Source organism: Sipha flava, unplaced genomic scaffold (assembly GCF_003268045.1).
Source record: "Sipha flava isolate LNK unplaced genomic scaffold, YSA_version1 169_pilon_pilon, whole genome shotgun sequence".
In the NCBI taxonomy this organism is placed as follows: Eukaryota; Metazoa; Arthropoda; class Insecta; order Hemiptera; family Aphididae; genus Sipha; species Sipha flava.
In genome coordinates, this window is record NW_020271881.1 from 997938 (window position 1) to 1025149 (window position 27212).

At 28.8% G+C, this 27212-nt stretch overlaps 1 protein-coding gene across 1 annotated transcript in view; it reads left to right on the forward strand.

Moving 5' to 3' along the window:
• The window catches only part of LOC112679862 (dynein heavy chain 7, axonemal-like), a 45638-nt gene extending 21684 nt beyond the window's left edge, over positions 1 to 23954 (forward strand). Inside the window, 12 exon segments of the mRNA XM_025549795.1 lie at positions 1330 to 1735; positions 2098 to 2280; positions 2379 to 2562; positions 4019 to 4170; positions 4284 to 4433; positions 4836 to 4987; positions 5091 to 5467; positions 5568 to 5734; positions 10320 to 10557; positions 10975 to 11126; positions 13525 to 13662; positions 23601 to 23954. Of these exon segments, the coding sequence (XP_025405580.1) occupies positions 1330 to 1735; positions 2098 to 2280; positions 2379 to 2562; positions 4019 to 4170; positions 4284 to 4433; positions 4836 to 4987; positions 5091 to 5467; positions 5568 to 5734; positions 10320 to 10557; positions 10975 to 11126; positions 13525 to 13662; positions 23601 to 23954 (2653 nt within the window).
• Positions 23955 to 27212: the final 3258 nt, after the last annotated feature.

Sequence of the window (27212 nt, forward strand, 5' to 3'; positions counted from 1 at the left end):
TTAAATTTATAACCAGAAGAATACTATAAAATATAAAATAAATAATAAGTTATGACTAGGGCTGCGATTTAAATGCCCTAAAATATGTCAAAAAATGCACTTAAATTATATTTATTAAAGCTTAAAAATTGGAAAAAAAATTTAAAATTATATCACAGTAGTGTATTTTTTTTTATTTATTTATTTTTTTTTATTGTACTTTAATAATAATTTAGTTCTGTTATATTTCTGTTTTCTTTCATTTATTTTAAATCATAATTTAAAATAAATTGTTAATGTTTTAAAATATTTTTGCTAATCATTATTACTAACCTGAACAAGATTGCTATTACATTGTATGCTGTCTTATATTTTGTGACAAAAATAATTGTCATTAGTTGGATAATATCCTTTTATCATATTTTTCGTTCAGTTATATGAACAAAAAGTTTAAAATGCTCTAAAAACTAAGAAAATGCACTAAAATGGTCAAAAAATGCAAAAATAATGCAAAAGTTTTGTATTTTGCAAAAGTTTTTCAAATTCATAATAAAATTAAAAATCTTCCAAAAAATATGAAGAACACGGGTCACAAAATCACATAAACGGCAATTCACATTTTTAACAATTGCTAAGTTATGTGTGTTATAGCTCCATTGGTCATTGTCTCGTTTCTCATTATTGATTACAACCATAATAGCTGTTATAAATAATTTTTGTTTTATCAAATGGAAAAATACCTTATATCTATTTATAGATTTTTGTAGTTCAAGCAAACACGGGCCTGTTGGTTATAATATAATATTTGCCGCCACCAATCACTATCATGTCAGGTACCTTCACAAAACGATAGTTATTATTACGAACTACAACTTGTAGTCCGTGGTTATCTTAAAAGTTATACAATCCTCGGGTTTAAGGTCACAACAGACAAAATGACAAAATGATAAATACGATAACAAATAACAAATGATTTAGATTTCAAAATACGTTCGTAATATTAATACTATTTTATTTTAAATTTATTAAATTTAATTTGAAACGCATTAAAAATGTAAACGTTGACATTTCAATGATGGGGGGGGGGGGTCCGGACATGAAATTCCTCCCTTGGGTATGCTTCTGTATGTAATTGTTATAATCCATATTATATGTTGTTTGGATGTGAGAAGATAAATGTCTAATTAATATCTATACGTGACTGGATCCTTAAAAAAAAATTTACTTTTTTTTAAGAAAATTATTGAGTTCTTAAATATAACACAAACATCTCTCGCTGAATGCAGATTAGTTAATTATTATTATTTTTTTTAACCAGTTAACTAATTATAATTATATATTATTGTTTAGAGCCTTAAAGAATATTGAAGACGAAATATTGCTAGTCTTAAGTTCATCTAAAGGAAATATTCTAGAGGATGAAGGTGCCATACAAATATTAAGTTCTTCAAAAATATTAGCAAACGAAATAAAAATAAAACAAGCAGAATCCGAGATCACTGAACGATCAATAGATAAAATCAGACAAAAATATCGCATAGTTGCGACGCATTCAATGAAATTATTTTTCACCATTGACACATTGTCAAAAATTGATCCTATGTACCAATATTCTCTTACGTGGTTCTTAAATTTATTCACCATAGCTATAAAGAATAGTCCTAAACGTATGAACATTGATGAAAGAACCTACGAGTTGATTAAATATTTTACTTATTCATTGTATGTTAACATTTGTAGAAGTTTATTTGAAAAAGTAAGTCTTATTGGTTAGTTACCTATATAAAATATTGTATAAAATGTCTATAACTAATATTATTATGACACATAATATCGGTAATCGTTATGAATGCTATGATAGTTCTCGTGTCATATCATACATTCTTAAATGTAAAATTTTACATTTATTGAAAGTTATCTAAAAAAAATTTTCTCAAACTCATAATATTTACAATTTTAATTTATATAATATAATTTAAATAATAAAACAACAATAATAATAAAAGTTAATACGTCTATAATATTTGCTTAAATATTTCTACGCTTCGTTTTATAAAAATCGAGTTTGTTAAATAAAACATTTACAATATATATAATTTTTATAATTTTAAAATCTAGGATAAGTTATTGTTATCGCTGATGATGGCTATAAATTTATCTGAAAAAATCAACATGGAAGAATGGGTATTTTTCCTCACAGGAGGCGTTAGTTTGGATAACCCGTTCAAGAATAATACTAGTTGGTTACCAAATAAAAATTGGGATGAATTGTGTAGACTTGATAAACTTCATAAATTCGAGGTATGAAATGGAAAAAAGTTTATTACTGTAGTTTCTCATATACTTCCCACTAAAAACTTAAAAATGCATTTAACTGAACCAATAAATGTACATTTCAGAATATAAAAGCTGATTTTGAAGCTAACACAGATGAATGGAAAAAGTTATATGATTCATTAGAACCACATTTGGCTAATTTCCCTGATCCATGGGACAATCATCTCGACTATTTTCAAAAATGTCTTGTACTACGTGTAATTCGATATGATAAAATTATACCAGCTATTCGATATTTTATTTCTCGTAAGTTTCATTATTTAATAATACTAATCACGACCTAATCAGTCATTTGTTAACATTAAAAATAAGGAATACAACGATTTGAATAGGTACATAAACATGCTGGGACGACCAATCATAAATTGCATTAAATATTGTAAAATAGCTTTGTATTTTTAAACACCATTTTATCTTATGCGATAAGTATTATTTTAAGAAATATTAAGTATATTTATAAATTTTTAATGCAATTACACTTTAACACGAGGCATTTTTACTGAATTGTAAAACTATATATATATATTTATAAATATTAAATTAATTAATTGTGAAAATTAATATTTTCTTTCCATATTTTAATATGCAATACAACCGTCATTAAGTACTGTTATTCAAGCAAACTTATGCATATTAATTTTATCACTAATTCTCCAATGTTCAGTGCCGGCGCGACGAGGGTAGGGCAAACAGGGCCCTTGCTCGGGGCCTCATAACTCGGAACTTTTTTTTTTACGTTTTTTTTTATATAATAATATAAACTTAAAATAATGATGTATGAAAAATGAGAGTTTGTATTCTTTATCATTATTATAGAGGATACATATTATATAAATAATTATTTTTACGGGGATTTTGAAGTTTATGGTTACTGTTTCAAAGACACTGTCACCGATTGTTCCCCTGCAAGCACGGCCGTCAATCGAAACCACGAAAAATATTACGTTGAAAACACGATATTATTAGATTAGATTTTATTCATTTATTGATGATACGATAAAGATACATCATAGGAATTTATATCTGATCAAGCACGTTGCTCGAATGTCATATTATTCTAGAATCAATGTTTTTGGGATATACCCTAATTGTCCTTCCTATATAAGGGCCTCATGCAGGGCGGTATTTAGAAATTTGACACCAGGGAGCAATAATTTAAAAACGCTTCATTATACCAAATACAAATTTCTACGAATTGAAAAAGATCTTTTTGAAGAACAATTTGTTGCTACTGTACATAAAAACATTCTAAGTGCAATGTCAACATAAGGATAGATTGTTTATAAATCTTTGGATCTATCGACAGTACTCGACCGTTACCGAGTATGTGTGTGTGTGTGTGTGTCGTGACGCCGTGATTGGTGATATATATTTTTTTTTTTGAGATACACTTATTATTTTGTAAAGAATTTTCACTTTAAAAATATTAGATCATTAAATATTGAAAATATAAAAAATTAGCCGCCCTTTCATATTCAGCCACCCGGGGCAACAGCACCTTGTAGCTTCCCCCTAAATACGGCCCTGGCCTCACGATATATTTTTCCCAGGGCCTAGTAAAAGCTAACGTCGGTCCTGCTATTGTTGTTAGTTTAGAGACACTATAATTATAATTACCTAAAGAAAATCATATTTATCTTTATATTCTTATCTTATCTTCATACTTAAATGTATATGTAATTGAATATGCATTTTTAAATAGATCATTCGATGTTAGAGCAAAAATTCACAGAACCTCCGCCATTTGATTTGGACTCAACGTTTGAAGATTCGAATTCTTTAACGCCATTGGTTTTCGTGTTAACGCCAGGTGCAGATCCAACTGCAATGTTGCTTAAGTTTTCGGAAAAAATGGTGTGTACGCATTGTCATTGTACGGTATTACTAAATAATTTGTAAAACTGTATACACAATTGTTTCAATACGAAATTTACAACGTTAATTTAATGTTAATCTTTTTGTCATAGAAATATGGTGCTCGTTTTTCGGCTTTATCATTAGGTCAGGGACAAGGTCCAATTGCTTTAAGACTCATCACTGAAGCTACCAGAATGGGTAACTGGGTGATGTTACAAAATTGTCATTTAGCTCAAAGTTGGATGACACAGCTTGAAATGGTAAACCATATTATTTTGTTAATTTTCACTAGTATATAACTTTTATTGGATTTGATTGTTATAAATTAAAATCTCAATTTCACAAAACACATAAACATATAACACAAAATGTAATACATTTTGGAATAATATAATTCCCACTACCTTATCGAATGTATAAAATATAAATTAACCATGAGTACCGAGTATCCACTAAATATAATACTATAATTGATTTTTATACAATATTAAAATTATTGATTTTGAAAGAATATTCAAAAAAATTATTTATATGATTTAATTTATATTTAAATGATATTTTAGCTAGCAATTTTGTTTCAAAATGTGACGTTAGTTTATTAAAATAAAATCATGTTTTATCTATTATGCTCTTTTATACTTATGACATATTTATTTTAATAGATATGTGAAAAGTTTTCTGCTGACCAAACCCATCCCGATTTTAGACTTTGGTTGACATCGTATCCTGTTGAGTATTTCCCGGTATCGATATTGCAAAATAGTATAAAAATTACTAATGAACCGCCTAAGGGTCTTCGATCCAATTTATACAGGTAACCTATAGATCAAATAAATATTTTAAAAAAATCAGAAATATGTTTTATTTTTAAAATGCCATATTATATATCTCACTATGGACTATTGCATTGCATATAGAACATTTACAAGTGACCCGATTGCAAATGAAGATTTTTTTGAAGGCTGTAAACAAAGCGAAAATTTTAAAAAGATGCTTTTCGGGCTATGCTTCTTCCATACCCTTATTCAAGAGCGACGTCACTTCGGGCCAATCGGATGGAACCGGTCGTACGAATTCAATGAGACTGACCTCAAAATAAGCGTTATGCAACTGAACAACTTTTTAAACGAATATCAAAGTATTCAATTCGATGCATTACGTTATTTAATCGGTGAATGCAATTACGGTGGCCGCGTAACCGACGATTGGGATCGCCGATGTTTAGCTACAATTTTAAACAATTTCACCAAGCGAGAAATCGTTAAATACAAAAACTTTAAATTTGATACAGCTGGTAATTTAACAATTCAAAAATGTGTAAAAATATTTACCTTCGACTGCATCATGCGGATATCTAAACAATTCTCTAAAATAATTATGCTGTGTAACTACAGGAGTATACTTTTGTCCCAATTTTACGAAATACGATGATTTTGTGGATTACATTCAAGAATTACCTTCAATTACCCACCCAACGATATTTGGACTAAACAAGAACGCAGATCTTATCAAAGAACAACAAGAAAGTGACGTTTTACTCACTTCCGTGCTTAGTACTCAAGTAACGTAACTACCTAAGTAATGTCTAGGCAATGATATTTAAATGCAATTTATGTTATTATTATTAAAATACATAAATTTAGGAACTTTATCTGATCGGGGCATTGATTTGATTACAAAATATGTACATATGTATGTAAATATAATTTATAAATTATGTGCTAAAAACATCCAAATATGTTGGAAAAAAATTTAATTAAAAAAAAAAATAAATAAATAAATAATTATTAAATTATCAAAATAATTTGTTGCATTGAATTATTACAATATCTTTTAAATTATCAAATAGGTATTAAATGTCGCCTATTGAATCTGAAAATATTTTTAAAACGGCTAAATGATCGTTCCACATCAACTTAAATCGGTTGACTAAAGCATATTTGAAGCGCATAATATTAGAAGGCGATAATTCCAAATTTTTAGAAGGGTGTATGCCACTCATTATGACATTAATTGATTTAAAATCAATATAGCCTGGAATTTTTTTCTATAATAGTATGAATTTTCTTTTTTACAACATCTCCTATTGGTCCGATTACGAGTTTTCATTTTGCAATCGTTGATTAGACAATTTGCATACTTTCATTTAAGGACATACATTATAAATACATAATACATAATAAAATTAAAATTCACTGAGATGAAAATTAAATTAGTTTTTAATGTTTCATTTTGCATAATATTTTGAGCTTTTCTAATAGCGATAAAAGTTACTGAATCTAAATTTGAAATAATTTCTTGTACTTTTGTACGAAGAAGACGTATGAATAATGAAATGATAAAATATGTTTAAAAATATTTATAAATTAGTGAAATATGTAAAAATATATAAAATAAAAGTAGCACCCTATTAATAGGAATGATTTAAATCATGAACATTTCTTATCGAATCTAAAATATCTCGTTTTAATAAAAATATATATTTACATATAAATTCTTTCCCTAGTCATAAATAATAATTAAGAATAGTATAAAATCAATGGTCGGGTTTAATTAATTGTGTTTATACTCGCACTCCTGGAAGTGTAATGGCCTAACTCAAAACATGACATTAATGGGAAAATGCAATTAATGCTTTTGAGAATTTTCAATTATTTCTGACAAAATAGTTATTTGTGATAATTCAATTTTTTTTTTTTTTTTTTTAAATAGTTATCGTTTATTGCAGATTATTTTTATAAAGATTTTATTAATACCTGCATTTCCTAACTACATGCAAAATAAGTTATGTCTTTTTTATTCTACATTGTATCACTAATTTCCCCTAAATATTCAAAGTTATGTCGTTTGATATTTCTCGTTTACGACTAACAATTATTTTAGATTTCTTTATTGTGTTATATTATATTAATTTTGTAGCAGTCTTTTACATTAAATGTATGTGGATAATTTTTAGGTATCAAAATAAAAAAAGACTTTTTATAAACACAATACAAAATTAAATTTTAATTATAAACACTCTAAAACTAAAAACATAATTTTTTTCATCACAGTCTACTTTGACATAGTTAAAATTAATTAAAATTTACCAAGTTCAAATTGTAATAAGTAATGAACAATCTTAAAAATAAAAACAAAATATACTTATCAGTATAGTCTACTTTGACTAAATTATAAAAAATATTTATCACAGTCTACTTTGACTTAGTTAAAATTAATAAATATTACCATAAAGAAGTTAAAAATTCTTATAGAACGAGTGAAATCATGGAGGAATTTGGTTTTTGGTACATAATTTCATGAGATCTTCTTTTTTCTTTGGCACGATGCAACAAGGTTTCAAATATGCTTCATCCGCGACTATTAAGTCTTTGCTGACTCTAGTTTTCCTCTTTTTTGCAAAGTTAATTGTTTTGAACGTATCATCTTTGTATGATGTCTTATATTCAAATGAGTTTGTTTGACTACGAAACAGTTTTAGGACCTTGATATTATTAAAATGTATTGATTCTGAGTTAGTGTTCATATTGAAATTATTTCCTATCTGTGAAGTATAGTCCTTGAAATTCAAAAAGTTTGAATGAGCAAGTTCTTCAACTTTAAAAAGTGGAGCTTTCTTTTTAGAATCTCTTTTAATTTGTACGTATTGATATGTAGTATAAATAGGTGACGATTTTAGGGACAACTTTATTTGTTTTTCAATGACCGAATGAATGGAGTCACCCTCGTTTTGCGTATGTCCCCGAATCAAAAACTTGTGCGTGATTGTTTTCAAGTTTGGAAATATTTTTAAAGCATACTGATACAAGCTAATAATGAATTTATTTTTATTTTGCTCTCCATAGTTATCTGAATAGAAAATTATTTCGAAATCGTTCATTCTCTCCTCAGATTTCGTCTGAATAAATTTGAAAAGACAAGAAGCAAGTTCGTTTGGTCCTCTGTGTGCTTAACCTTTATGACATAAATAATAAAAGGTTTCCATGATTTGTATTTCACAAACTGTGAAATTATAATTGCCCACTTTACTAATATAATAAAAGACTGAAACGTCACCTTGCGAAACAGTGAGAACTGCTTGAAAATCGTAGACAGCACAGACCAGTTCAATTGATGAACGTTTTTTGTCAAATTCTTTTTCTTCACGTGCAAGTTTTTTTCTTCCAAATGCCTCAAAAATTACGTATTATCATAATGCTCATTTTCATTATTTTTGTTTGACTCGCATTCTTCACACTGATCTTTTTTTGGCATAAAGAAGGAAATATTAAACTGTGTGTTAAAAATATGTCTGTGCATAGATTTACAAACGATTCATTATTGGCTTCAGATAGTGGTTTGTAGTCTTTATACAACCATGTCAATGTCTTACCGCCTTCTATAAATTCCCGTATACGAAGGTAATGACTTTCAATTCGCGGGATGGAGTTAATATGGTCCTTAACGCTTTGAGTTAAGTTGTCTTCGAGTATAACTTTGCCAACTATCCTTCCCCTATGATCACTATCAATAACACCCATTACAGATTGCTTTTCGAGTACTGTCCGTATCATTCTAATGGTGATATCAAGAGTCGTCATAAAAAAATACTTACACACTCTTATGTTTCAGAATTAAATCCACACTTGAGATAAAATACCTGATTGTTTGACCTATTACAGGTTGAATCAGCCCTAACGTACCTGTTCTTCTTACTGTCTTTATCGCTTTGAAATTGTAGTTTCGCTGTTTTTTAATGTCTCCCATGGCCCAACATTTTTAAAAAATTGACTGTCTCTTTATTTCTGTAAATTTAGTCTTACAGTGGAGTCTGCATTTGTCTTCACATGGTAGCTTTATTTTTCTTCTTGGAACAAATTTATTTTTTCTTATTATGTACTCCTGACCAGAATTTCTTTTTGCTTTTCTAACATTATCCTTCTACTGAAGAGATTTGGTAATAACTTTTTTGGGTAATTTGAGTTCTAAAACATACAAATTGAATTAATATGTAAATAAAAACTTTGATTGAGGAACTTAGTTAAATAAATAATAATATATAAAATTAAAAATAATTATACCTTTATCATTAATTCTTGGATCAGTTTTATTATTATCTGAAGCCATTACAATTTCGTTTTCGAAATGTTCATCTTGCGTAGACAACAAGTCTTTAGAATTCATTGGTACATGATCTGGATCCGAATCTGTATCGTCAAAGTCTGAATATTCATCCTCAATAATATCAGCTTCATTTTCAGGTTTATTAGGTGCCGTGATTGTGTCAAGGAGATAGTGCAGGTAGTGATATTAGAATATGAAAGTTTGATAATTTTTTTTAATTCTTTATAACGAAGTCATCTTTTTTAATTATTTACTATGTAAAATCAAACAAATATATAGGCATATATCAATAATATTCTTACTTAGCAAAAGGCACAACTCAAAAAATTCTTAAGATTTAAAGGCATAATCAAAAAAAAAATTACCTGCATCAGTAAACAATCGGCAAAAGTCTAAATATGCCAATGAACGAACGACCTTCGACGTTGAACTCTATGATGGAACTAATTTAGTTATAGTTATGCCGATTGTATTATATTGTACTAAATATTTCAGAACATTAAACAAACGGAACTTAACGTCATCAGGTGGTAAAAATATAAGGTAGAAAGAAACTGATTAGCGCAAATAGTAGATATCGTTCTCGCGGTTTCAGTAGTAGTGCCAACTCAAAATCGACATTTTTTGAGTTATGCCATTATACTTCCAGGAGTGTGATTTATATTATAGATACATTAAATTACAGGGGAAATAGAACCTCCTATAGTAAGCTTGAAATACAACATTATATTTTAATTATCTGTTTTTTTTATATAGATAAAAGTGGTTATCTTTTATCTAATATCTATATATCTATATATATATATATAATTTAAGTGTTATTTAGTTATCTAATCTAGATAAATTAAAAATCAATCATCTTATCTAGATAATTTATTGGTTATCCTTGTACAACTCTGTCTATATCGGAGAGGCCTCTTTTTCGCATATACCTATGTATTTAAATATATTTATTACGAATTGAAAATTATTATTTTATTATTATGTTATTGTAATTGTATTACGAGTATATGTTATTAATTCATATTTATGTTTAAATATAGAATATGGATATTTCAAGTGGTGGAAATGAAGTATCGTCAGAACAATTAATAATAATGTTTACTACAGATGTTCTTGAAAAACTTCCAATGCCTTTCGATACAACAACTGTGTTAGAAAAATACCCTACTAATTATAATCAATCCATGAATACGGTTCTGGTTCAGGAAATGGGGCGGTTTAATAACCTATTGAACGTAATAAGATCGAGCCTCATTAATACTCAAAAGGCTATCAAAGGTAATACCATTGTTTATAATGTTTATTGGAAGTCAATGGAATACGTATTTTTAAAGTGATTTAATATAGGTTAGGTTGTTTAAAGAAAAACAAAAATTTTACATATACGGTATAGGTATTTAAATAATTTGTACAATAAATACAGCGTCAATTCCACTGTTAGTTGAAATATGCTATTATTTTTTACGATTCAATATTAAAAATGGTTTTTGAAACGTTTTTAAACAAAATTATAAACATATATACATATATTATCTTTTAATAAACTTACGTAATTCGTGTACCTAATGCATTGTGTAAAATGAAACTGAGCATTCCAAACAATAAATTATTTGGATAATAATTGAAAATTTAAAAAAATGCGTCTAAAACCCATGTCAATTCAATATATGTCAATAATATTCAATATATGTGTAGGTCAAATATTGATATCTAATGAACTAGAAGAGCTTTGTCAGAGCATAATAATCGGAAAACTTCCGACAACTTGGTCAAGAAATTCATATCCATCTCTAAAGCCTCTGGGGAGTTATATAAAAGACTTCTTACAAAGAATGGAATTCTTGAAAGTAAGATATATTTTATATAACTTTTTTAAATATTTATATTTTATTATTTTTCCCATCGATTATATAGATGATATTATATCGATAGATAGACGATAAAGATACGATTTGTGCGAATAATAATAATTCAAATCTTTGATTTAATTTATCATATTTATATATTTTTTTTAACATTTATTATTAAATACACGAGCTGTAATTATTATTTTACAATAAGCGTATGTGATGAAGGAGACATGGCTTGAGTGAGCAGGAGATAAGAAGCCATCAATTGAAGGCACTCAAGGGTAGGACTTTATTTTAAATGTGCTTGTGAGAAAGAATGATATTGAATTCAAAATAAAAGGGAAATAAAGGTAGATACATTTTAATTTAGTAGGTCACGACACCAGGTACGTTTAAGTTTCCTTCTGGGGTCACCAGGAATAGCGTTGGTGGATAGTTTGGAAATCAATGGATTACGATGGTTGTGGAATTCGGAGTGCGTGCGTTTGTAGAAAGTTTTTGCAACGTTTTGGACTGTTGAAATGGCTATAGTTTATTCAGAATAAGAGTGCCCAGTCATTTGGACGAAAACTGGTTTTTACTGCGCATGTGTCCTTTCCATTAGGAACGTTGTAGTATGCCGACGCGTTACGACGCTGTTATACGTAGTGAACTGTATTACCACACTCTTTTCGTAACACCACGCTATAGTTCTATTTTGAATAACAAGGTTTTTTTTTTTAATAATTGTATACAAGGCGGCAGTCACGGACTGTTTTTGATAAACAACGACGGCGGTCGAACTATAACAACGAATAATAGAGCATCTAGATATTGATGGGTGCCCGACCGTTATCGGCTTCTAGGAAGACATCCGCGAGTTTGGGCACTCTTGATCTGAACAGACTATAGATTTCTATGTAGAGTGTCATTAGATACATAGTAAGGAGCTTTGGTTATTTATTGTAGACATTTTGATTGGAAGACTTGTATTTTATTTGGGTTGGACGGTTTGGTTGCACCCCACAGTTGGATACCGTATGTCCAGATCGGTTTTAGAATGAGTTTATATAGTAGGAGCTGGTTTTTTAGGTTGATATGTTGTGACGTGAAGAGATACCATAATTGGCGAGAGCGGTTATTTAAGGCAAGTCTTTTGTTTTGGGTATGAGTTACCAAAGTTAGCCTGCGGTCTAAATGTAAACCTAGGTATCGGACATTTTGGGTGGTTGGGAAAAGTACATTGTTGAGGTAGATGAGAGGGCAGACTTTTTGCCTTAGTGTAAATGTGCAATGTATGGATTTAGTTTTTGTTGATTTTTATCCCTCAGTCTTTATACCAGGTTGATAAGAGATTGAGATGATTTTGTACGAGGCTTGATGCTATTTCAGGGTCGGAATGGATGGCTAGTAGTGCCTTGTCATCGGAAAAATCACCAGTTGTAGTGTTAGTTGCGGTTAGTTTTTTGCTGATTATTTGATTATTGAAAATTTTAATTGAGGACACAATTCGAAGGCCATATCGTCAGTGTTATCGGAGTCCAAAGGTCACCGCGCGTGACGGTGCCTGTGGTCTGTTTAGTGTTTGGACTATGATTGTAATGCGTTTCACAATAGTGGAATGTATTTAATATTTAAAATAAAATAATATTAACGATATTACTTGATTTAGAGAAGTATTGGTCCCGAAGGTTGATCGCCTTGCAAGTTTGTAGCAAGAGTGTCAATTCGACGAATGAAATTAAATATAGAATTTTCTGTTCGGTAGAAGTTTCTGAGCTGGACATAATCCGGGAGCGACGTATAAATGCGTGCGCACTATCAGACTGCCTGCGTGCAATATTTATAAATAGCTGGAGTTTATAATTTATATATGTATCTCATAAAACTTTTTTATTTATTATTAAATCAGAGATTTAAGTAGAATTTTTAAAACAGTTTAGAAGAATAACAGTTTTAAGTATGAAAAAATATTTAAATCATCTTTATTTATCAACTGAATGTGTTTTACATTTTATATTTTTCTATCATTATTGTTTTAGCAAATGAATCTGCATAAAATTTTGTCAAAAACAACTAACATTTTTATAGCCAATGGACCAATATTTTATGATAAAACCATCAATATTAACCATTATCAAATAACTTTTTAGACAGGAAAGCCCTTTAAAACTTAATTACAAATAAATTGCATCCACCAAACTACTGTTTTGCCAACTTGAACTCTCATTAAATACCTATACACATTTTTATGTAAATAGTGTTCAAAATATTTAATACAATTTACAAAATATTATTTATTCACGAATGATTAATATTCTTTAATAAAAAAATAAATTTATATAAATGGAATTATTATCATTCACTAACGTTCAGAACATACCTGATATTAACCTCACGAATTATTTGAATTTAGAAATGGTACGTTCATGGAGCCCCAGATATATTTTGGTTGTCTGGATTTTATTTCACGCAAGCATTTTTGACTGGAGCGCAACAAAACTTTGCCAGAAAATATAAGATACCAATCGATTTACTGACATTCGATTTTAAGGTAACTTATTCCATTGACTATTTTTATATTTTGATAAGCTTATGACAACTGAATTGTACTGATTTATCAAATTAATATAAAATAATTAAATTAGCATAACTAATATTAATATTAAATTTTAATAATATAATTTTAAAATATTAAATTTAGCAAATACTAAATTATTTGATATATGCTTATTAATTTTGTGTATTAATATCAAAACCATTGGTATTTGATGGAACTTATTTTTCTTGATCTAAGCCATTGGTAGTTATGTTCATTTTTCAAAACTAAAATAATATGTTATACCTATGAATGTAAACATTAGGTATAGGGGGCTCTAAAATGAATTTATATTATAAATCCAAAAATGTCAATTAATTAATTATAATTTATCATTTAATTCATCAAATTTATGAAAATCTAATATTGAACCGAAAAAATTGAAACCTTATATTGATTCAAGACGGCTTATTAAGCGGAATACGTTAACTATCATTAAAGAGCATAATAATGTATCACTACGATATCCATCTATATAATATATAGAAAAAATTAAAATTATTAAAATTATTAAAATAATTTATTAAAATTATTATATTATATATATTATAAATTGTAGGGTTACCATAATATTTTTAGACCAAATCCGGACATCAGTTCTATTTCACGGGGGGGGGGGGGGGGGGGGTTGAAAATAAACAATATTGTTATTTCATTAGTACAATTTTACTTAGGTCTATGAATAAAATGTCTACATAAGAGTTATTAGGTTAAATATGTTAAAACATCTGTATTTATACAGAGTGAACACGAAAATCTGTTACCTGATATAATATTTTGTATCAATATAACCATGTTAAAGGATTATCTTTGTAAAATCCGGACATTTTTCAAATCCGAACGCCAATCCGGACAGACTGTCTGGACGTATGGTAACCCTATATATAGGTATCCTCTAATTTATATATCATTCTCAGCGTTCTATATAGTCCCATACAATGGGCAATTACAATTAGGCAATTCATTTTAAATAGGTATATATATATTATGTTGTTAATGAACATTTTCCTCCACTAACTAATTAACGAGCTGTATAAACTTGTAAATTACTTATTTATTATTTTAAATTACAGATTGTAAATATCTTTTGTTAAAATAAAGACGTATATATTAGTATATAACTGTATCATTACTTCAAAAAAAAAAAAAAAACATTTTGTGTTAAAGAAGTAAATCAGTTTATAATTTTATGAGTGGATAATATTATAGTAAGACCAAATTTATTTGTAAATTAGGTTGAACTTTTAGGCTGGGGCCACTCGAGCGTACAAAATGCGTCGATACGCACGTACTTTTTGACGCGCTTCGTATGACTACATTATCGGTTATGGGAGCAGACACACGAGTAACACACTTTAATACGGACGTCAAATTTTATCGACGTATTATCTCTTCGACGCACGTACAACGGCCGTCGAAAATATCAACGCCAAAATTAAATTAGTATTGTTTTTAAATGTGAACGTTAGTTGCGTGGTCACACGGGCGCACTTTCGTACGCTGTACGCACGTATCCAGACGTTTCTAAACACCCGTCCACGTGTAATAATAATAAAAATAATTAATTATAATATTATACATTTCTTCGGGCTGTATAGCTAATCGCATGTTGGTATTTTGTAGCTGAATATAATTTTTGACGCACTGTAAAAATTCATCGAATGTTCTTACAGACATACGGAAGTAGTTAAAAAATTTTGACGAATCTTCTCGAAGTTTATAATACAACTTCACGTAATGAACATTTTTATATTGTTCATAATAATTGGATGAACCCAATGTTCCCTTTTAGTCCGTTTTTGTTTTAGGTATAAATACGTTAAAGAACTAAAGGAAAAAAACTTCGTTTGGGTCCATATTTAAAAAAAACTTGGTGAAAATAGTATGAAAACGTATAAAATACGTATATAATACATAGTATAACTACGTCTTTACAACCAAGTAGATACTATATACAAAAATAATAACAAATTTTTAACGGACGTCATATCGACGCTCGTGTGCCCGCTCTAGTGCGCGCGTTAAATAGTACGTTCGTCGCAACGCGCGTACTTAGTGCGTCCATGTGGCCCCAGCCTTAGTGTTCTAATTTTTGAGGAAAATAAAAAAGAAATCTAAATTTATGTGTATAATTACATCGAAAATTGCAAGTAATTATAACAGCACAAATATTATTGAAATATTTCTTAACTATGAAATGTCTAATAAAATAATAAAATCTAATGAAATACGCTAATATAAAATGCTACCTATTATAAGTACTAAATAAATAATTCGATGAATACATAGTTTATTCGAAATTCGTTGAAATATCCAATTTGTCAAATTGTATTTTGCTATAAAACTTGTTTATTTTTTCATAATGTAATGTTCGAACAATTGTAAAAGTTTTATAATCGACATTTTACAAAATAATATCCAAAAAAAAAATGATAATTTCAATTTTCTATAAACAGCTCAGAAATATATTTTGCAAATTATATCATATATAGCGAATAGTAATAATTCAGCGAACATTTCAAGTTTCAATGATTATTAATTTTTGAATTACGAAGAAAACAAAAATTCGATCTTGTCGAAATCCAGTATGCTATACATTTTATTATTTTTGATAACTTTTCGTTAATTGTAAAGAAAACCTTTAAAAAATTACTGGTCTCAGAGTACTAAATATAACTAATATCTTATTTTTACTTCTTAATAATGATCGGTGCAATCATTCTATACATACTAAAGACCTGTAAGGGCCGGGCCGGCCCAACTCGGTCATCAAAAAGCCCGACCCGTACTGAGATTGGACCGGACCGGGCCTTAAAAAAAATAATGAGAGCTAAATCGGACTTTTGTTTTCGTAAAAATTTTCAGGCCGGGCCGGGTTAGGCTTTTTTTGGTAGAACTTTTCGGGCCGAGCCGGGCTCAAAGAGTTTTACATCTGATCGCGCTTGGATATTTTATGGATTTTTTTTTGTATGACAAATAATTGTTATTTAAAATAAAAATGATTAATTCTCATTACGACATAGGAATAACCACGAATAGTATGTAATTCGTGGACATGGATACTGAGTAATGGGTATAATAAAGTTATTTATATATAATTCATAAATGTAATTAATAAATAACAACACTACCAAAATATATGGCATACTACTCGTATTAGCGGGGTAGAGGTACTTGTCTATCAGCGAGATTATTATTTCTATAGTATCATAGTACCAACAATGGCGCAACTAGGATCTTTGGGCTTTGAAGACAAAGTAAATATGGGGCTCTATAATTACTTAAGTATTTGTAGTCAATTTTTTTTTTTTTTAATGCTGACACAATTTGTATTTAATATTAGCGAAATAATGTAAATTATTTCTGGTTATATTTTAATAATAATTAATAACAACAAAATTACAAAATTTATTGAAAAAGAAAAATTTAAATAAAAAAACTTTATAATATATATTAAAAGTATAAAATATAAATCTATGTATAATGTATTAGGTACTGTATTACATGTAATATGCATAACACACTATACCTACTATATTTAAAACTGCTACAGAATTAATATAATGATTTCTCAAATATGCCAGCTGACAAAATGAGCAAATGTACTAAACTAATAATTAATAGGTTTTTTATTTTTATTATTGATAACTGGTTATTAAACATATTATACCATATTTAATTTGATAAATCTGAATAATGATATCTTAATAATAATCATTCAAAATTGTATTATAATTTATATTGAATATAGGAAATAAAAGGTAGGTAGGTATTTGAATATTTCTCATACACAAATTTTAATTAAGAAAACCAGATTGCTTTTTAATAAATAATATCTGGACAAGCTGAATATCATATGAATTAAAAAATGACCAATAATATTTTCAGTTTGTACAATTTCATTTATATTTTCTTGAACACTACTTTCCAACGCAGTTATCTCACTCGCAGAAGTTGCAGTAGATTTAACAAGAATTGTGCTGTTGTCAATTACTTTTTCAGCTAGAGCAGAATTATTTTTGCTTACAAAAAATGTTTAAAATAATAAGAAATACTAGATTAACTTTTTATAAAATAATACCTGGACAAGCTGAATCATCTGAATTACACAAATGACCAATAGCATTTTCACTATTTTCAGTTTGTAAAATTTCACCAATATTTTCTTGGCCACCATTTTCCAATACAATCAACATATTTGAAGAAGTTACTGTAGGTTTAAAAATTTTCAATTATTTGTGATTTGATAAGTAGGTAAATAGAACATTTTTTTAACATAAAAACATATTAAAAATTGAAGTTACTTATATTTAAATATTTTATACTTGCATAATGCATAATATTATAAGATCAAAAACAAAAATATCAATAGGTACCTAAATACCTAATCAGTTAATATTATCAAAAAACAATATATTACATGAACATTTGTTTATTTAGATATATTTGTTTTAAATCATATTATTTTGTTGTTGATTAAGTAATGCATTTTGTTTGAAAGTTGACTGAATACCAAAATAATATCATGAAGGAAAACCTTAACTTTTTTTTTTTTTAATTCTACTCTATTTATTGTAAAAATAATAATATATTGGGTAATGTGATTCGTTTTATTGTTTATTATTATTTTTCAATAACTAGATATAGTTTATTAAATTTCCACTGTAGGTAGGTATACTATTAATTATTAGATTTTTTTTTATCTAGTAAATAAGTAATTCATTTTTTTTTATTCAATAATAACTCAGATATAAATTATTAAAATCAATAAAAATATCAATATTATTTATTTGACTTTATAGTTTATTTTACTCATACTAATAAATTACTTTATAGGTATGTACCATTTTTGTTGGGCAGAAATCTGTCAAAAAAACCTCGTAATTTTTTCAACTCAGCATTTTTTTGAGCTCGTTCTTTTCTTTTTTGAGAACCACTTTTTGGTGGCATAATATAAATATTTAATTAAATTAATTAAAATATTTAAAATTATAACATTCGTGATACTGTGTGTTGACGGTTTACGACGTAAGGCAGGTATTGCACAATGACTAATATCGGTACTTCACAGTTCACGTTTATAATAGACGTAATCAATGTATATCATTTACTAATTCATTTTACATGGAATTTAAAAATAACTTCATAGGACCGTAGCCTAAGAAAACCATTATATTTATATATTGTCAACAGTATTATAGACCATTAACGATAGACCGATAGATGTATCATTTATAAATTGTCATATTACTATTTAGTTATTATTTCTATTTTAAATATCCAGTGTATCTTGATTTCTATAATCTATTAATAATGTTTATGGTAAGCATCGGAGTCGGAAATAAATATTGACCTCTCCCGCCATAAATCTGTATGATACCATCGTCTATTGGGCTGTTATTCTCAAAATGTTAACAGTATTGAGTATTTATACATAATATTACATACAAAATATTAAGTAATGGGCAATGGCTGTAGAACTATAGTCTATAAAACATTATATAATATAAATAACATAATAATATAAAATAATACATATTATAGTGTTTAACTTGCGGACTGCACGGTCTGTACGTACCACACTGTGCCCTTACGTATTATTGATTATTATAATTTCATCGCATAGGCGTGCGCAGACCTCTTTTTCGAGGTATGCAAAAAGCTGCCACTACCTACCCCTCCCCGTAACTGAAAGTTAATTTAAGCGTTCGAAATTCTGGTTTTAATAATTATTTAATTTTAAAATTTTAATTTTTTTTCTGAAAAAAATGACTGAATAGCCATCTTTTAATCGTTATAACTGTCTTCATAATTAAAATTTAAAATAAATTACGAAAAAAAAAAAATTAAATACATAACACTTGAAATGATTTGAGTAATACGTTTAAATATGGTAAATAAATAAAAACGTAATTATATACTTAAATGAAAAACAAAATAAATTTGATAAATAATCAAAATTAATCATAAAACGATTCTGCGTACAGCTGAGTTCTTAATATTACCAATAATGTTTTCAGGATTTTAATTTATAGCCATTTCTTGTTCTGTAGTTGATAGTTATTTAATTTCACTTGAATTATTGTACTTCTTAATTTCATTAACACATTAAATTGTTATTATAGCATATGATTTGTGTTTCAAAAATAAATTAAACTGGGACTGAATATAAAAATATAATAAAAATCAAAATGTACCAAATCACATAATATACATAAGACCAAATATGTCACAATTTTTATTTATTTTTTGTAATTTTAGAAAGAAGGCTCTATGTTTAGAGTATGCAGTTGCATACCCTGCATACCCCCTGCGCACGCCTAAGTTTCATCGGTATAAAATTTAACTATGGTCAAAATTTTAAATGATCACAGATTTGATTTAATTCTTTAGCATTAAAAACACCCTCCCAGGTTACTAGTATGATGGGGCCCCTTTGAGTCTTAGGGCCCCGATTCTAGGCATCGCCATCCACTCCGGTTATTGCGCCACTGAGTACCAAGTACCAATATAAAATAGAAACGGTAATTTGAAGTATTTAAAGAAAATCCATTGTGTTTGACTATAGAGATTGTTAACACTAATATAGGATACTATACTATAGCCGGTTTCAGCTGCCTAGTTTTAATGTTCTACATTAGTATACCACTGAATATATTTTGCGTACCTACATTTGTTTGATTGAATCAATATTATAAGGTAAGTATTTTAATGTTATCTACGTATTTGATAATATTTGTATTTTTTTTCACTTTACTATTTTATCAATATTTATTATGTAAAAAGTAATAACATTAAAGAAAAAATTGCTGAGGCACCAATTGCTTTTTTAAACATACAATATACATGCAAATTTATTTATTTACAGTGACTGCTTTTAAATACTATTTTTTTATTTGATTACCTATTTTATAATTTTTAGAAATATTATATTATTCTATTATATATATATTACTCATTTTAAAGTATAGGTACCTACAAGTTACTTGTATACTTAATATCTACTTAACACTTTATTGCACAGCGCCTAGTGTCCTCATAAGTTTTTAAATCCAAACATTAAATTTAACTCTTACCTAGTACTTACTATATACTACTATTGATTAAATATACATGTATGAAAAAATATAAGCGCGTGCCACGTGGTTTAACGTAATAAATGATAAAAATATTTCAAAATATGTACGTGAAATACGATAATATCGGTGTTTCCGAATTGCGTGTGCGATTTTCTTTCGCGGTTTTTTTTTTAAATTTATCAATTTTTAATGCATATTTTTGATATAAGTTTATATTTTTACGCATTATTATTTAAATAGAAAATTGTTAAACAACCTTAATAGACTAAGAAAAAATATAATAAGTTTGTATTGAAAAAGCTATTATATTTTTTTCTGAATTATTAATTAGCAAAAATAATTCATCTCGATTTGTTTTGATTTCACCTAAATTTGTTAGAGCCAAATGTAGTTCATCTAAATTTGTAGGCAACTTTGGAATCGTAGTTGAACGTGCATAGTGAATATTTTTTCTTATACACATCGTGTCTGTAGTAGTTAGACTACTTATATCTTCTTCACGTAATTCTCGGTGTAAAATCTACATGGCTTTTCAAACGGATCCTCCAAAGCTTTACGTTTTAATTTATTACTTACTTATTGTCGAGTTAAAATATTAACATCATCTTTTTCGTGGTCGTGACTTAATACACTAAAAATAATTTCACTATTTTCATTTAATTTAAAAAATGATTTACACATACGTTTTGTGCATGCCCATCTTTGAATATTATTATTTAAATATTTGTTAAAATGAGATTTATGGCCATCAATTAAATATAGTTTTTTATTTTTTTCGCTAAACATAACACTAATTTCCATTTTTTTTTTGTCGTTAGATCAGTTTGATTGCTAACTATTAATAGATTGTCGAAAATTACAAATTGTGTATATATTGTTACATACTTATCACAAATTATGATAATTTCTAATCGCTATTCACTAATTTAATCTCATTCCCCGGAGAAAACCCATATTACTATCGAATTTATTATACTTAACTAAATATTACTATATTAAATTTACCATAGTATAAACTCAAATGATCGGCGAAAACAGGTCGTCTTTTCAAACTTGTACACGTGCAATTCGAATTTCCACGAAAAATACGCGCACGCAATTCGGTTGTCAACCAACATTGCTTTTTTTTTTGACGCAATTCGGATGCAGCCGATAATATACATGGTTAGAATACTAACGAAAAGTTGACGCGCCAGCTGTTACTACAAAAACACACGGATATATTTCATTTTCACACCAAATAATGAGTTCATAAACAAATAACATTGTTACGTAAAAATCTGAAAATGTCAAAATATTGGACATGTTCTCATTTCCAAATAACCGATTCTATTGTTTTCAAGTATTTTAAATTTTAATGATTTTTGTTCTTTTTGACAAAAGTGCTAATCAACGTAATTTGATCGGAAACCCGATCGCCAGGAGAAGCAATTGTTGGGTATAGAAGGGAGAGCAATGGTCGTTTTTCCCCTCTCTCCCGAAAACTGTTTTGTAACTGCGAAAATCGTATAAATGTATCACTTATCGAACGGGGGGGGGGGGGGGGGGGGATCATTATTGTTTAATAATTTCACTGTACGATCATAAGCGGACATTTGGGGGGCTATAATAATTCAATGTAAAATAACCCACAGGGTTTTCACCCCCACACCTCCTTCAAGTGCAAAAATAAGACTTATTACCAGGGCTCGGGAGTTAAAGCATTTGCTTATTTTTATGGATTGACTTAAAATGTAGCAGAGTGCTATAGAAGAATATGACAAATAACACGTACAATTATGAAATTTGAAAGTACCCTTATTTTTTTGCTTTTTTCAGTAATTTTTTTAAAAAATGCTTATTTCCAGTTTTTCTGATTATTTTTGCTTATTTGACCAGTTTCTTTTTACGTTTTAGTAGTTTTCTCCTGTGAAGTCGTTTTTGATAGGATAAAAAATAAAAATAATTCTTATCTTACCTACGTTGTCATGTAGTTCGTCACTGTCCAATGCATCGCTGTAGGGTTAACAAAGATATTCCAAACGTCAGAATGATCAAAAACAGAAAGAACAATTTACATTTTATTTTTCAGAAAAATCCCTAAGAAAATCCATAAAATCTATCTTAAAAGTGAAGATTTATGATTTATTTTTATTTTGTTTGATTTTTTAGTTAGAATTTTAGTTTTTTTTTTTTTTGAATAATTATTTTTGCTTAATTTTAAATTTTTTAAATGCTTATTTTAGTGCTTATAATGATGTTTTTAATCGCTTATTTTGATGATTTTAAGTGCTATAAGTCCCGAGCCCTCCTTATTACTATTAAAAATATAGATATGTTTAAATTCTGTTAAAAAAAAAAAAAAAAAAAAAAAAAAAAAAAACACTAAATAACCTATATTTAAAAATAATTAATATTTTATTTTAATGATAAATATCTATTTGTATCAGCAAAGATATTCAAAATATCATCGCTTTTTATATTTTTCAATATATAATTTTCAATATATAATATTGAAAGATCGCTGAACCTTAGACAAGTTTTTATTTTTTTCATTGCACTGAAACTTCTTTCGCAAGTAGTCGAACTAATTGGTATTTTTAATGCTATTATAAATAGTTTTTTATTATTTCTTATTTTACGATTTTCAAAAAAATCAACAGATAATTATAAAAACGATGAATAACATTTCTAATAAAGTTTCGATTTTAGGGGGGCTATTACAATATTTGGGGGTGGGCTAAGTCCCCCCCTCAAGCCTCCTTGATGTCCGTCTATATGTACGATGTTAAATTGTTTAAAATCATCGTCATATGTCATCGGAAATGTTCACAGATCATGAGCAGGACGGTGGTGCCGAACGCGGCCGCGGAAGACGGTGTCTACGTGTACGGGCTATTCCTGGACGGGGCCAGGTGGAGCGACCGGAGAGGCGTGCTAAAGGAGTGCAGGCCGAAGCAGCTGTTCGACGCGATGCCCATCGTACACGTGCTGCCGGTGATTAGGACCGAACTGACGCTAGGTCCGGTGTACGTCTGCCCCACGTACAAGACGACCGAACGACGAGGTACGCTGTCTACTACGGGGCACTCGACCAACTTCGTGATCGCATTGCTGTTGTCAACCGACAAACCACCCGACCACTGGGTAATGAGAGGAGTCGCTTTGCTCTGCCAATTATCTCAGTGAACGGCGAAATTTTCAGATGATATTTAATATTTCGAATTATTACCTCTAATGATGTATAATCAAATAATAATTGAATTGAAACAGTGATTTTTTTTACCGTGAAATTTTGAATTTATACAGCGATTTTTGTTGAAACTGTCACCATTTGTTTGAAATCGGTTCACGAAATTTGATCGACACTGCCCGGTTACAATTAGTCCCGGTTCAACTGGCCACTGCGCGCGCAAATCAGCACGATCACGAAAAAACTTTGCACGCGATTCGACCTAAATAATTATTTTAGCGCATGATTTGGAAACACCGGATTTATCTTTCAGATTGTGAACATCGTGTTCTGATAAATTATAATTTTCTATCAAAAACGAAATGGTTTTTATAACGGCCTTGATAACAGTTTTATTCCCTATATCTTAAGAATCCCAGTAAGTGGAATAGATACATTTTAAAAGACTCACCAAATACTCTACTACTCATTTATGGATTTTTTTAATAACATTTATGCGGCTATCAGTTCCAAAATTAACTATGTAAATTATTAAAACTGGGCGGCCACTAGATCGGGGAGATCGGTGATAGGCGGTGTGGTAATATGTATTTTTCTTAGTTTTTTAGTTTTATTTGAAACATTTTATCAATTTTATTTATTTTCATGAAAAATAAATTTTCTATAAATTGTTCAACAATGATTTATGATAAGAGTTATTTGTTTTATGTTTGTATTATTAAATTATTATTATTATTAGTTGTACAAAAAAATTATTTTAAATAATCCTTATAATTATTCCTAGTTCTCCGACGCTTGGTTCAATGATATCCATTTTGCAAACCAGTAATTTTAATTTTATGTTTGACATTCTTCACGTTAAATGAATTCTAATTGAAAGAATTCATTCACTATTTTAATGCACCTACACAAATAGAATAATATCGTTCCCTATCATAGTGGAATATATTCCACTATTTTTTTAAACAAATTAACCTTTTAGTATTTATACCAAAAAAATTATTTATAAGTACACTTTTTAACCTCGTTTTCGGTCTATGAATGCAATGGGCTACTACAAAAATATTCTACTATATTGTATAATAATTTCAACAGACAAAGATATCTAACAAGGATATTTAAGTTATTATTAGTTATCAATTCTGGTTTTGGAGAACCGTTGTTGTCTTGGTTTCAGTCGTATCTTCGAGATCGTAAGCAAATTGTTGATGTTCATGGTAGTAAGTCTGTTATTATTGATGCAACTTCTGGAGTCCCTCAAGGAGGTCATCTCTCTCCTTTACTATTTGCAATATTTGTTAACAATATTAAAAAAGTTATTAGTCACTGTCATTTTCTTCTATTTGCTGATGATCTAAAATTATTTTTAAAAATTGATTCTCTTAATGACTGTTATCTTCTACAAAATGATATCAACTCTTTAGTTACTTGGTCAAATGAACATCATCTTGAACTCAATTTTGTGAAATGTCATTCAATGTCCTTTTACAGAACTCGTGATAGATTTGAGTATTCTTACTCTATCAATGCTAATACTTTAAAGAGATCTGAAAATAAAGTTTTCGACCTTGGTATCACGTTTGACCGAGAGTTAAATTTCCATTCCCATTTGGACAATATATGCTGCAAGGCCCTAAAAATACTTGGTTTTATAAAAAGAATTTGTAATGAGTTTAAGTTAACTTCTCAATTTTGGAATATGGTGCTGTTGTATGGGATCCTTCCACTTCTTGTGGTAAGGATCAAATTGAAAGAGTTCAACGTAAATTCCTCAAATATGCAACATTTATTTTAAAGATAGACCATCCACCTCATGATTATAACCCAATTTTAATTAAATTTGGTTTATTTTCATTAGTTGATAGAAGAAAAATTGCTAACCTGAAATTTCTCCGCCTAATAATAGATGGCTGTATTGACTCTCCTGTCCTACTTTCCATGATTAACTTTAAAGTCCCTTGCTCTTCTGTCCGTCGAATCTATCCATTTTTTATTCCTAAATGCAACACCAACTATTCTGAGAACCAGCCAATTCTTAGAATGATGCGTATGGCAAATAATGATCCATCATTTCTGTAGCATTGTTATATTTTTTATTTATTTTTTTTTGGTTTTCATGTTTTTAAATTAGTATATTAGTAAAAGTCACTATTTTTATGGTTGTTATCATATATAAAATTTAATTAGTGTTACATATTATGTAAATTGGGCTCAGCCCGTATTGTTAATAATAAATAAATAAATATATTATTATCTTTAGTTATCAAAGTTGAAGACGACTCATTAGCGCCTAAAAACTGTTTGATATAGGCAATTTAAAATACATTCTGGAATAATACGTTCCGGAATTATACATTCCGGGAAAATACGGGTTTTGATGTTTTTTATTCCGGAAAAATACGGTCTGGATAAATACGTTCTGTAACTTTTATTTCCCGGGAAAATATGGTTTATATACTTTAGATTCCGGCGAGATACGGTCCGGATAAATACGTTCCGGACAAAGTCGGTCCGGATGAATACGTTCCGGGCAAATACGGTTTTCTAATTTTTGATTCCGGCGAGATACAGTCCGGATAAATACGTTCCGGACATATACTTTACGGTTTATTATAGCCTTCCAGTGTCGCGCGCTCCTTTGCATCGGGTAACCTTGTAAGACACGCGCCAAGGCGGCGGCATGCAGCCGACTTTGGGCCGTAATCGGTACGCTTCCTCTTTTCTCCCGATCGTAATGCAACTACATCTACGTTCACGAAAAACAAAACTGTATCTCCAAACACAACCAAAAAAATCAAAACAGTCCACCGGTAAGTCACCGCCACTATCACTTTTGTCAATTAATCAAATACTGTTAATTAATGATATCGATATGAACCACTCATCAGGGACTACGTAAAGTCTACCTAACACACAGTTCGCTACTAAAACAATTTCCTCTATTGGCGCCACCTCATTATCTACCAAAATGCAATCGAACAATCCAGTTAAGTTCAGACCCAACTACACCGGCCCTCTAATGGTACGACGCATTATCCATCACAATTACAGCTTTTTCTTTTAATAATTGTAAAATACCACTAAACCAATTGAAAAAAGTGTCCCCTTTCATTTCGTCGTGGTAATCCCCGGTTTTTTTTTCGACTCGAACACTAACAACGAAACCATCAGACGGAACCTATGTGGACAACAATCAACCGTTTTCCTTTACCGAATAGTCTTTTGGCCAGTGGTTAGTACTTTTATAAACGCGT